At 41.5% G+C, this 13,961-nt stretch overlaps 1 protein-coding gene across 4 annotated transcripts; it reads left to right on the top strand.

Moving 5' to 3' along the window:
- The first annotated feature begins 1,020 nt into the window (after nt 1-1,020).
- Nucleotides 1,021-12,155, top strand: LOC105017053 (LETM1 domain-containing protein LETM2, mitochondrial-like). Of its 4 annotated transcripts, XM_034287615.1 has the most exons (12): nt 1,022-1,462; nt 3,185-3,253; nt 3,341-3,712; nt 3,743-3,791; nt 4,423-4,566; nt 5,687-5,830; nt 6,093-6,296; nt 6,532-6,651; nt 7,012-7,131; nt 7,210-7,320; nt 7,618-7,689; nt 11,459-12,155. In XM_034287615.1, the coding sequence occupies exons 2-12, from the start codon at nt 3,207-3,209 to the stop codon at nt 11,504-11,506; spliced, it is 1,431 nt and encodes a 476-aa protein (XP_034143506.1). In that variant the 5' UTR covers nt 1,022-1,462; nt 3,185-3,206; the 3' UTR covers nt 11,507-12,155. The 4 variants fall into 4 exon arrangements, with proteins under 4 accessions (XP_034143505.1, XP_034143506.1, XP_034143503.1 ...); XM_034287614.1 differs by having other exon boundaries at nt 1,021-1,462; nt 3,341-3,791; nt 7,210-7,315; nt 7,616-7,689; XM_034287612.1 differs by having other exon boundaries at nt 3,341-3,791.
- Nucleotides 12,156-13,961: the final 1,806 nt, after the last annotated feature.

Genomic DNA, 13,961 nt, shown 5'->3' with positions numbered 1-13,961 from the left:
AGTGTTTCTCAACACTGGTCCTGGGCACCCCCCTGCCCTGCTTGTTTTAGATCTCTCCCTACTCTGTCACACTTGATTCAAATGATCAGCTCATTATCAAGTCCTTCATGATCTATATCAGCTGTTAGGGCAGGGTTGTGAAACACTGCTAGCAAGAACCTTGAAAAACAGTGATGGCCAAGCAGGATATTATGCTGGAAGCACTCAGATTTTCTTTATCACCATAAAAGCTGTCATTGAAATATATAAGGCAATATAGTTAACTTAACAATCTAGTCTGTAAAAAAAAAAAAGACAAGAAAAATATTGGAACGGACATTAAACATAAAATGTCAGACTAGATTGACAGACAAGATTGTTAAATATATTGCTAGCATAATATCCTGCTGCTAGAAGAACGGCAATGAAGCCTGGAATGGCCATTACCATACCTTCGAACTTACTGGGCAACAGGATTGGTCACATTGCAACAATGGCAAATGTCCTTGGCCAGGCCCAATGAAGATCGCTTTTCCAATTAAATTGAGTGATCTACTGTATCAAACACCTTCACCTTCCAGGTAAACAAACATAGCAACACAGCTTTCTCATTTAAGGCTTTGACAATATCATATTATCATGTTGTTGCTATAATTGTACTTTGCCCATTTCTAAAAATACAATGACACACTGCACACCAACATACATGTTTAAAGGGTTAGCCTATGCAGTTGTTTGAAAATGATGTCACCAAAATATGTTGCATCAGACAATTCAAAAAACATTCCCAGATATTGATAAATAATAATTTAGGATAATTAACAAAATGTAATGAGGTCGTCACTGTGTAGCCACAAAGTATATCCTTAAAATGTGATTCTAACCCTAACAACACTGTTGACAACATAATTCACGGAGACCTAACATTAAATGAAGTTCACATGCTAAGCTAACTTTTCTTTTAGGCAGTTCGCCAGTAATGGGGCGTGGCCTCTGTAAAACGTGCGCTCATCAAACCACTCCCCTACTTCAACTCTTCCTGAAACACTAGCATACAGGCAGTGTTGCCAGATTGGAAGGTTTTCCTAGCTATTTTGAATGACAGTGTGCGGGCGAAAATGGGATTGGACGGATCGGTTCACAGATAGGGTTGTATAGATTCTGTAATTATTTTTTTTAGTCTGTGAGTGATTTTCGGTTTCCAGTCAATCAAATCTGGCAACACTGCTTACAGGCTACATGCAAACACTTCGTTCTATGTGGACAATATCTAACATTTACAATATTTCAGTCTTTTATGTTATTCCAGCCACACTATTGTGTGATCTATGTAACCGAATTTGTCCCTGAACCAACGTTAGCTGCTCTGGGCTATTTGTGAGTCAGTCAAGAGCTATAACACCGGGCATTTTTTCGGGCTACGGAAAACTACCAGGATCATACGTATCACCGCGTGGAGGATAATAACATTACTGTAACTCAAGTAAGGTAGTTAAGTTGCTTTCTAGATCTAGGTTAACGTTACCCATCATATCTGACCATCATTCTCTGTAATATGTACATATATCCTATGTAAATCTTAACGTTACGAAGTGTTGTATAGTACTATTCCGCTTGAGTAAAAAAAAAAGTAATCGCCTGTTACTTAACAACACACTGGTTATAATCGATGAACAGTTTTAGTAAACGAAATGTAGAACATGTAACAACTAGGTGGACTACTGTAACGTTTACAGTAGATGGCTACCTGAAAGTAGTTGTTAGTTCAACAAATATATTAGCTAGTCTAGTTATATTTCGGGGCTGACGGTGTTAAAGGCATTGAAATCGGGTTTGCTTGTTCAGTGAACTTTACGAGCTCTTGTCGACGGGTAGCCCTTACGCAACTATGTTTAGCGGATTACATAATGATAACATATCACAGTGTGATTTATAGCCAGCCAACTGTTCCCATTAATAGCAGTTACATATACCGGGTATTGAGCTATATTTGAGTCTGACAAAGCAGAAATACTAATGACCTAGAAACCCGACACGTGACTACAGTAGCGAAATCGTGGCTGTTGGGATGTAGTATTCTTTCCGAGGGTTTTGTTGCATCTTTGTTTTGTTTCCGTTTTGAAACAAATTCAGCGGCATGAATACATCCGTTCTAACCAATACCACGTGCAGGTGCTATCGGATGTCAAATGTTCCCAGTGGGACATCTCTGTTAAAGACTATCTTTTGGAATATATTGTGAAGATACTCTTCAAAAGCTGCCACCACAGAAGGTCCGCCTACCCGACCAATCAGATAACAGGAGGGTGGTGATGAGATATCATAAAAAAGTTAGACGACATGAGGATGATATCTGGGGCTTGAATCACTGTCAGTCCCCAGTTTCAAAATCCGACATTGAATTACGTGGACATTAAGAAGAACAATTTGTATATTTTTAAGTTATGAGATATTCCAATTGTTCTTTGTAATGTCTTGTTTGTTTGATATTCATTTGAGAAAAATACTGTATATCGACCAATACCCTGTCTGTTTGCAAGGGATTTTATGTCGATTATCTTTACAAAACCATAACAGCACATCAGCCTAAATATTATACTTTCCATTGGTATTCATATTTTATTTATACTTGGATATACTCTGGATCAGCCAGTTAATTACACTGAAATGTGTTGCTTCATCAGAGAGATTGAGAGAAATGGGGCTGAATATTTACTTCTCCTATTATGGTTGCTACATGATTCTTTACACTTCTGGGTTGTGGTTCTGATCGATTCATAACATGTGATCTCCAGTAAAAGGCACACCTGCAATTTGCTGACAATTAATGTAAAAACCTACAAATGTAAAAAAATATATATTAAAAAAACAAGATAACATATAAATGTTAATATGTAAAGAATAAATTGCTTGTTTTTTGGTTGACATTAGGGAGGACATTGTAGTGTGCATTAGGTGCTCAAGTGGACACGGACAACAGGGCAGATTTAACACTGTAATAGTTGTCTTTTTCCAAGTGTGTTGTGTAGCCAGGTATTATATAAAGTATATCACAGAGGGGTGCCCGGTGGAGGGTGGGGTAGCAGGGGTTGGGGTTCCGCTTTTGCCTAGTTTTGAGCCAGGAAAAACCCTGTTTACAGTGATCTGAAAATAAATCTTTAGAATCCATATGAAGGAAATCAATAACATGTAACTTTTTTTTCAGGACACCTGTTATTTAACACGTTATGGTGGTGTTTGGATCTCAGGTGCTGATTGCTGTAACTAGATCAAGGTGGGAAAATGTAAACATAATAATTATAAAATGTATTGAATTCAAATTAACTCTCAATCAATGGTCTAACAATTTTCTTTTTTGTAGGGGATCCTATGTACTACCCAAAGGGCAAAACTGTGCTTTGCACTCATTCTCGGCATGTATTCGCAAGTCATCAGAGGTCTCTCTTCGATCCGCCCTACCATTAAACAGACCCACTGCCATTTTATATGAATGCACAGCAAGCTACCAGCGGCGCCACGGCGGTGTTCCAGTTCGCTTCCTTCACGAGACCCACTCAAGGCTTCAGGAAATCAAGGCCACCCCAGCTGAAGCTCCCTCTTCTCCTGCTGCCGCAGCCCCTCAGCCAGTCCCCACGCCGAGCAATGCCACAGACGGTGTGGTAGCACAGAAGTCAATTAAACAGAGAGTGTTGGACGAGCTGAGGCACTACTATCATGGATTTCGCTTGCTTGGGATCGACACAAAAATTGCGGGGAGGACGGTGTGGCAGTTACTTCACGGCCAACAGCTTACGAGGAGAGAGCGCAGAAGGGTAAAACTCAAAGACTTCCCTGTGAATGTTTAATCAGTTCAGTCTGGTCTTTGTGGGCTAAATAGCTATTTTATACAATACATGAACATACATGGTTTTTATAGTATTCACAGGCCAGAAAACAAACATTGGATGGATGGGTGGGCCATGCACAGGCTTTTAGTGGGGCATGGGCCGAAATGACCAATAAAGGATATATGAGGACCGTGGAACAGACATTGGGCGCCATGTGCCCGTTGGCCTGTCGCGCCCTCGTCAGCTTCCGCACTGCACATAATGCCGACGACCAATGCGTACCTGTCTGAGTGAATGACGCGTGCCACGTAGATAGTATGGGCACTGATGGGCAATAATGTCACGTGTTATGTCTGCGGTGACATAACAAGTGTCACCACCCCAGTCTGTGTATATGCCCGACTGAGGTCAACATGTTTTGACAGCACACCATAGTTTAAGTGTACATTATGAACCCACATGTAGCTCATCAAATACATTTCATGCCAACACTTTTATTTGATTCCTGATTTCACTCTAGTCCAGGACAGCACAAATGTGCTCTCCTGTTCATTATTTCCATTGCCCACCTGTACGTTGAACAATCCAGTCTTATCTCCCGTTTCCCTTCCCCCAGCTGATGAGGACATGCGCAGACCTCTTCCGGCTGGTCCCCTTCAGCTTGTTCATCATTGTGCCCTTCATGGAGTTCCTCCTGCCAGTGTTCCTCAAGCTCTTCCCAGAGATGTTGCCTTCCACCTTTGAGACTGAGTCAAAGAAGGCAAGTGGGGGTGAATAGAGATGCAATTGAACGAAGCTCTACATGATATTGTAGGGATGTGAAATATGGACACTTGCTTAATATTTAAACTGACGGCTTTTATGAAATGTATTTCTGTTTAAAAAAAAAAAGAAAAGAAAACCATTATACAATTCCATATGAATTCACAATGCAGATGGTGTACATTGTGCTTTTTGTATTAAGGAAACATTTTGTCATTTATGCTGCTGCCCCTCTAGCATTTTATCATATATTTGTCGTTGTCCGACCACACATTTTCAAATCTGCATTAGGCTACATTCATGCTAGAGCTGACATGTAGAAAGGTATTAGGATATATCTGACTAATCAATGGAAGAGGGAACAAAAATGATGATTCCATGGACCAGCTACAGCACTAAGCAAATGGGTAGCTGTGCCCTTTGGCTAATAATCTGGGGTTTTCACAATTAGCCTAGCCTAATTAAAATTGTTCAGCGCACTAGCTTAATTAGCTTCTTGTAGTTTACTGCAGTCAGCTACTAAGTATGCAAAGGAGAAGATAAATAACAAGCAATAAATGAGTTGACCAGGACAGCCTGAGTGAACTTGATTGCTTTCTAAATTGAGTTCCTTGCTCAGATACTACCATAACTCAGATGCACACTTTGTGATATAGTAGGACTGTAATCTATTTACATAGGATTGCATTTGTTTGATAGAGTTAGAAATCGGCCGTTTCGTATAGTGGTTGTAATAATTAGCAGACCCGTTTGTCAAGGGAGAGAGAAATTACATTATTTATTGCAGCATTGGAAAGTCTTGTTCATGAGGTTACAGACCTGGTCTTCCTTACACAACCTCAATCTCATCTCACTCAATCTCTTCTCACTGTAATGTCGGTTACCAGCTAGCCTATACATTAAGGGCGTTTCTAACTTTTTAGAAGTCAACCCCCATGCCATATGGCCATCGTAAACATCCCTGTCATTAGAGCACAACCTACAGAGAGATAATCTAAACAGAGAGGTTTCTGTTGTTCTCATCTAGGCACATTCACTTCCAATGAAACATACATTCATATTGTAATTGTTAATGCTCAGATTCCACAATAGGCAATGTGGTTGTGTGTTTTTGTCAGGTGGAGAAGCAGAAGAAGGGTTTGGCTGCCAAGCTGGAGCTGGCTAAGTTCCTCCAGGAGACCATTGGGGAGATGGCACTGAGGAATAAAGCCAAGGCGGAAGGAAGTGAGGAGACCCAGAAATTCTCTACCTATGTGCAAAGGGTGAGTAAAAGGCCTGGGGTGTGTTCATATCGGTAATAAAAATAAAATAAAAAAAATTACATTTTAATTTGCAATAGAAATGGCTAAGCCCAGAAAGAAATTAGCAATACAAATGGCTAAGCCCCAAATGTATTGTGATCCTAGCGACGCCTCTGCTACCTACTACTGTCCCTTACAGAGTTCTGTCGCCGCTTGGTTAAAAACATAATTAGCACAGATGTTTTAAGCATTTCCTTATACTTTCCTTCTTTGCCCTTCTCAGATGCGGCATGCAGGAGAGCAGCCCAGCACCAAGGACATAGTGAAGTTCTCCAAGCTGTTTGAAGATGAGTTGACCCTGGAGCACCTAGAGCGCCCCCAGTTGGTAGCTCTGTGTAAGCTGCTGGAGCTGCAGCCCATCGGAACCAACAACCTGCTGCGCTTCCAGCTCATGATGCAACTCCGCACTATCAAAGCTGACGACCAGGTGAGGATAATATAGGACAGGTGTAGGATAGGACCCACTTCTATTGACTTGAAATTATATCCATGAAAAGCTCATTAAATGCAAGAGTACAATTTGGGTACAAGAGTACAGTTACGTTATAGCTGTTAAGAAAGTTAGTTGAAAATGTATAGTGTTGGGTGTTGTTTTTTTCTGTTGAGCATCTGTGATGTTGGCATGCTATGGTTGTGTTAAGTGTGTATGTATGTGTGTGTAGATGATTGCTGCAGAAGGAGTGGCAGCCATGAGTGTTTCAGAGCTTCAGGTGGCGTGTCGTAGTCGGGGAATGAGGTCACTGGGGCTGACGAACGAGCAGCTCACACAACAACTACAACAGGTACGGCCTGCTGCTCTAAAGGCTGATACACACATACACAACACTCACAACCACTACAACAGGTACGCCCTGCTGCTCTAAAGCATGATACACACACACACACACACCAACTACAACAGGTACGCCCTGCTCCTTTAAAGGCTGATACACACACACACATACACACAACCACAATACCATACCATTTATTTGTATAAATGGTTTTCTGTAGGGGTTGTTTTCCCGTTATTTCCACTGATATGCAGCGTGTGTATTCCTCGCCACATTCTCCTGTCAAACCACAGGGAGTGGATATTCAAGCAGATCAGCCCCGGTGGGTCTTTGTGAAATGCTAATTAAATGGTCTCCCTCTAATGTCAGTGGTTGGATCTGCATCTGAAAGAGAACGTCCCCCCGTCCCTCCTGCTGCTGTCCCGGGCCATGTACCACACAGAGCTGACGCCCAAGCCCCCAGTCACCCCCCCCCTCGTCAGACTGGAGGTCAGTATCAGGGTGAGAACGTTTCATTTCCACAAAGCAGCTGTTCGATTATCATTGACCCCTCCTTTCCTGTTCTAGTCGCTCACTGCGCCCTCTCCACCAGAGATAGGAGCCCCTGCAAAAGACAAGCCCATGTCCACCTCACTAGAAAACTTGGTGGACTCTGCTCCCATTATCATGGACAAGAAGGTAGACGATATTACCAAAAACGTATATCACTATACTTAATATTTACGTTAACTAATAATTTATTCAAAATTCAAACATAGAACGGTATATGATCATTTTATGGATTTCGCAGTGCTATTTTGACAATACGTATTTTGGAAATATAATCCTATTTATGTAGATTCTCACTCTGAGAATGTCACTCTGCGGGCAAAATATTTTTGTCGAGCCTGTCATGTCAAACAACAAAGTCTGAAATAATTCAGATATTGGACACCCCTGATGTGTTCTTATTCTTGAATTGCATGTTTTTTCCAGGTGGAGAGCCTTTTAGAAAAAGCAAGGATTGGAGAGTTGGAGATGCCATCAGCAGAAGCTCAGCTAATACATGTAAGTTTCAATGGGAGACGTTTCATTTCAAGGATAGCATTTCGGGTTGAGAGCACACTGGCGTTGTTCTGGCTGCAGCTTCTCTTCCTGTGGATATTTAATGCTGTTGCTCTGTTGTTATTAGTAATATAAACCTCCCTTCAAAAGGCACCAAATTATACAGTAGTTGCCTCTATGTTACTTACAAGTTCGTGTTCCTGGATCCTCTGAATATGGCGCTGGCCCGCTGACATTAGCCGACTACAGTGTCGTCTGGAACTCCTGGGTCCGTGGGACTGTCCTTGGTGTTGTTTATCTGCTGCAGCGTTCTCAATCTAGTGGGTCTGTTTCCTAGCGGCTGGATTAGGAGACGTATTTGTGCACACTGTAGGCTACACCAGAAAGGAGCACATCTACACTACAGGCAGTGACGCGCAGATGTTCGTCTTGCAACACTTCTTAACTCGGGCCCGGGATTTCTGGCCTAGTGACATTTCCACCATGATGATCAACATATTTCTTTGGTGGATCCTCTTCCGTTCTTCTAGCGGTGCAGTACTCTGCAATGGAGCTGCTACGTCTGAACTCGATGAACGACCGAGATACATTCACAGCAGGTCTTGTTGAAACTTTACACCCAGTAAGTCCTCTCGCATCAGTTCTTTCTGGCCTAAGCGTGGTTCTGGTCTCCATGCCTGTCACGGAGTTAACCACAATATGCTTTGTCCAGTTCCCAAGGCAACAACGTTTTTTTAAATGAGGGCTTTTTAACGTTAGATCTATTTTCTTATAAGGATCTTCTGATTAATGATTTAATTAGTGATGAAAACATGGACATAATGTGCCTCACAGGAACATCGAAACAGCCTAATGACATTTTCTATCTAAATCAGTCAATCCCAGCTAGTTATTCGTACATCAGCCAACCTCACTCTAGTGGACGAGTGGTGGGGTTGCAGTTCTGTATCGTGTTACTATCTAAGTTAAACCTGTCAGTATACTCCTTGGATTGAAACCATTGGTAATTCTAACAATTTATAGACCACCCAAGCCATCTGAGCTGTTTTTATCTGAATTGTCCTCATTAATTATTTCAGTCTCTGTCTCTTCTCCCAATGTACTGCTTGCAGGTGATTTTAATATTCACATTGATGCTACTACTAGCTCTAGTTTTGCTGCTGATTTTATGTCATTACTTTCAGAATGTATCCTTTCCCACTCACAACAAAGATCACAATCTAGATTTAGTGTGTTTCTCTGGTATCTCTGATTACAAATCTGTTTTATTCAAAGTCTCTGCCCCTGTTTCTAAGCAAAATTACCATTGCGTCATTGCCTTCAGAAATATAAAATGCATCACATCCTCTGGGGCTTGATAAACACATACTCAATCACTGACTCTCAGTCCCCATTTGACTTTATCACTCACTACAATGACTGCCTTTCCTCTTCCCTGGATGCCCTTGCTCCACTTAAAACCCACATTGTCTCCTTTACCCACACTGCTCGCTGGTACACCCTGGAACTACGCCAAATGAAAATCAGGAGACGTCTTGAGCCTCAATATAAAAGGATGGGCCTAGTCACTCACAAGCCTACAAAGATCACCTTTTGATGTAAATAAACGCACTTTCCATTGCCAGAACATCATACTACTCTGATATGATCAATTCTGGCAGCAGCTCTAAGCTTCTTTTTTTCCACAGTAAACCGTTTACTTCTGCCCCCTGACAACTTCCCTTCAGACACCTCCCCCGAATTGTGCAACATGTTTCTGAACTTTTTTGAACTGAAGTTCACGACATCCATCTGCACATACTTACTCACAGTACTCCAGTCCATAACCTTTCCTACATGAACACCTTAAAGGGCCCGGCTTACACTACTTACGTCTCAGACTACACCCTGGCTACAGAGAACCTCATCACAGATCTTATCAGAAAATCCAAAACATCCACTTCCAAATTAGACCCAATGCCCACCAGTCTCATCAAAGCCTGCCTGCCTTCCATCTCCCCCTTAATCACTAATATATTTAAGTTCTCCCTCTACACTGGCATTTTACCACCCACTCTCAAGATTGCTGCAGTCACCCCCACACCCAAAAAAGCTCAATGGTGATCTTGATGACCTGAGTAACTTCCGTCCCATCTCAAACCTCCTATTTGTTGCCAAAATACTGGAGCGGGTGGTGTCTAATCAACTTAAACAACATCTTGACTGCAATAATCTACATGAACAATTCCAGTCTGGTTTCTGCACTAAACGCAGCACTGAAACAGCACTAAACGCAGCACTGAAACAGCACTAGACACAGCACCGAAACAGCACTAGACACAGCACCAAAACAGCACTAGACACAGCACTAGACACAGCACTAGACACAGCACCAAAACAGCACTAAACACAGCACCGAAACAGCACTAGACACAGCACCGAAAAAGCACTAGACACAGCACTAGACACAGCATTGGTCAAAATCACCAATGACCTGCTCCGTGCCACTGACTTAGGTCTTTAATCAGTCCTCATCTTACTTGACCTCAGCGCAGCCTTTGACACCGTCTCAGATCACCTTCTCTTAGAAGGTCTGGCTGGTATCGGTATCACAGGTATGGCCCTCCTGGTTTTCCTCCTAACTCACAGACCGTCAACAGTTGGACCAATTTAAACATCACAGATCAGGTTGTGCGACTGTCACACAGGGAGTCCCCCAGGGGTCAATGCTTGGCCCTCTCCTGGTCATCATATACCTCCTACCTCTGGGCAAGATTATGCGACACCACAATATACACTTCCACTGCTATCCAGATGACACCCAGCTCTACCTCTCCACCAAACCTGCTACTGCCCATACTCCCCCCGCCTCATCAAATGCCTCCAAGACATTCACAATTGGCAATAAGACATTGTGCAGATGGAGCCAATGAGAATGAACTGTCTCCAAACACCACAACCTCACATCGCCACTGACTGTTTCCTAGTCCCTTTATCAACTCAAGGGAAAAGCCTCGGCGTCACTCTGGATAGTTCCCTTTCATCTGAATCACACATAAAAACAATTACCCGGACATCACATTTTCACCTCCGCAACATCTCCAGGCTCAGACCCTCTCTGTCACACGCCAGCACTGAAACACTAATACATGCCCTTGTCACTTCTCGACTCGATTACTGCAACACTCCACTCACCAATATTCCCAGACACTCACCAACGGACTCTAACTGGTTCAGAACTCTGCGGCCAGAACCCTCACTGGTACAAAATCATCTGAACACATCACAGCCATTCTTATCAGTCTTCACTGGCTTCCTGTGCTCTACTGAATTTAATTTAAGACCCTCCTCCTCACCTACAAAGCCCGCCATAATCTTGCACCTCCTTACCTCTCCGACCTCCTGCCAGGCTATCTATGTCCCCTCTCGCTCCCTCCGCTCTGCCTCTGCTGGTCTTCTTGTCACCCCTCTTTCTGCTTGTCAACTGTGAGTGCGAGGGCTTTTACCTGCTCAGCACCTAGGCTCTGGAACGTGCTTCCGCCACACATTCGACTTGCAGACACATCTTTCCCAGAAAGTTTTTAACCCGTAGTCATTTTTATTTTAAATGTTTTGTTACACCCCACTATGCTACAACCAATACCTTTTTCCTGTATGTGTAAATGCTATCTTTATTATGTAAGATGTCCTTGAGTGTTCAGAAAGGCGTCTGCCAAATTAAATGTATTATTATTAATTTAACTGGCAAATCTTTATTTGGTGATTTTGCTCATGATCTCTTCTCCAATTTCAGGCCAAAGGTGCAGAGTTGGCTGCTAAAATGGCTGCCAAGGCGACATAAAGGCCTCTGTTTTAATGGGTAAAACACTCACCAGATGCATAGCGTGCTGAGTGCCCTCCGCCTTGCCTTCTGGACTACAGTCCCACTGCGCCTCCTCACAACACCCGTTTTCATCAAGTCTGCAGAGGAAAGGATGGAACAGAGCGACACAGGAGCCAGGACTGGTTCACAATAGATCATCTAAGGACTTAAAGTAAATAAAACAGCGTTTAAGTTGCGTTAAGTTTCTGCACTCCGTCAGGAGGGTGTTTACAGGAGTAAGATCAGTATATTTTGGGTCAAATATCTGTATATTTTGTTGCTCTTGAACAGAACATTTTCTGTGATTGGAATTACAGTGACTGTTCTTCTGTAACTGCAGTATATTTGGTCTGATGTTATGTTTGAAACTTTTCTCATGTACTCCAAAACATTGTCCTGTAAATGTAGGAATAGATGGAATTTAGTGTCCATACAGCATTGTCATACATGCCACTGGTATGTGCAATCTATTGGGTGTCAGTCCTCCAGTTTTATGGGATGTTGTGATTATTAGATCTTGACTACATTGTTGATGGTAAACAAGGGAATATAATGCTTACTCCTCTGGGAGATTTTGTTAGCCTGCATTCTGCTACTATATATATATATATATATATATATATATATATATATATATATATATATATATATATATATATATATATATATATATATATATATATATATATATATATATATATATATATATATATAATTTATAGATAAAACGGGGTGACATGGTGTGCTGTACTCCCATTCTGATAAATATGTTAAGATACATGTTTTATTATACAGGGTTAGATTTTATATTTGTTTTTAACAAACGTTTGTTTGTTTGTATTTGTTCGTACTTGTTCTTTTTGACGGGCCACGTGGACTGACTGACCTACCGACCCTTGTTAAATAGCATAGTGGTTAGAGAAGCGGACATGTGAACTATAGGTCCTGAGTTAGTATCTCCTTGCAGGCGAAGCGAAGTACGCATTGTGAATTATTCTGTATTTTGACTAAAACTTTGCTGGCTAAAACTGAAACCTGACATTGTATACGGTTATATTGCGACTGTTTCTGGCTTGGAAGAGTTCATCTTCAGTCTCGCTAGCAATTGCTCAATTCTTATGATTATTCCTAAGAAGTTAGTTGATAACAATAAGCCTATTACTTGCTAATAAGCTATTCAAACGCCCAGTGGCAAAAGCTAACAGCTCATAGACGCTATTTCTGGTGGAGGTAAAATTAGTAAGAAACTTTAATCAGTTTAACTGTATTAATATCATTCACAAATGGCCAATTAGCTGTTAAAACAGCCAGTGGCAAAAGAGGATTTGTTCATAGACACGAGGTTATACTGACACCCACTAGAAGATCAGCTCTGTGGTGTAGTGGTTCGTGCCAAAGCATTTTACATGGGCGATCCGGGATCAAATCTCAAGAGGGCAATACTTTCTATTGCCTTCCGGCTGAACTAGGCTTGCCTGGTTTCTTGTTTTTCAATACGTTTAAATAAGAGTCAAGCACCATGTCAAATTGAGTTGTAGTGGATTTGTGTTTACTTCATATTGGCAAGTAGAAACACTTTCACCTGTATGTAAAAAACAAAACCGTTAACATATGGGAAGTTTCAATACCCTTCTAATTCGAAAGCCATCAGGTAGTTTTAAAGTGGAACTTGATGATGCCTCAAACTGACTGTCAAACAGTTATTGTTATATTCTTTCTGTCTTTCTGGTGGATTAAACAAAAAAAGGTTAGGCAATTTGGTGCTCCTTCCGTTGAACTCAATGTCATCTAACCCAGATTCCTGGGAAGTTTGAAATAGTGTTTTTCACCTCAGGGGAACTAGGTTTAGATAAGGATCAATGTTCTGTTTTTGGACATGAGAATTTTACATACATGTACCTGCAGAGAAATGGAAAATATTTAGTTGTGTTATGAAGGTTCCATTTAAAGTCAACAGACTTATGTCCTGTTACTCTACTTAAAATTAAAAGAAGCATCTCAATGCTGTTACATAACTGTTCGAATTAGAATGCTCTGAATTAATAATATAATGGCCATATCTCAACTAGATTTACACTGAATGGCCTTTCTAAATTGCATATCTTTCAATGGAGGACTTTCTTGCGGTAAAGATAATCATTGACCTCTGTCAAAACATTCTCATCACCTTGTGCATTTTAACCTCTTTACCAACTACTGTGCTTTGATCAGTGTATGGTGTGACCATTACTTGTTATTACAGCTCCAAACTGGCCTGGGGTCTATTTTTGCCTTTGAATGTCAATGTTCAGCTGTAGTGATAACGATGTGCTGTACCTCTGCTTGTAGCTTGGCCCTTCTAAGATGTACTCTTTCCTCTATTCTTGGCATCCAATACACACAGTGTGGTACATGCTCCAAGATGGTTCTAACCATCAGGTCTGTAACATAGGAT

Source organism: Esox lucius, chromosome 17 (assembly GCF_011004845.1).
Source record: "Esox lucius isolate fEsoLuc1 chromosome 17, fEsoLuc1.pri, whole genome shotgun sequence".
Lineage (NCBI taxonomy): Eukaryota > Metazoa > Chordata > Actinopteri > Esociformes > Esocidae > Esox > Esox lucius.
This window is presented reverse-complemented; position numbering and strand designations above follow the sequence as displayed.

What these genes read in the sequence shown, in the direction of transcription:
- LOC105017053 (XM_034287612.1), top strand. Translation starts at nt 3,207, where the DNA reads ATGGTGGTGTTTGGATCTCAGGTGCTGATTGCTGTAACTAGATCAAG. An exon ending in TCTCTACCTATGTGCAAAGG is followed by an intron (nt 5,831 to 6,092) that starts GTGAGTAAAAGG and finishes TGCCCTTCTCAG; the next exon opens with ATGCGGCATGCAGGAGAGCA. An exon ending in CCCCCCTCGTCAGACTGGAG is followed by an intron (nt 7,132 to 7,209) that starts GTCAGTATCAGG and finishes TTCCTGTTCTAG; the next exon opens with TCGCTCACTGCGCCCTCTCC.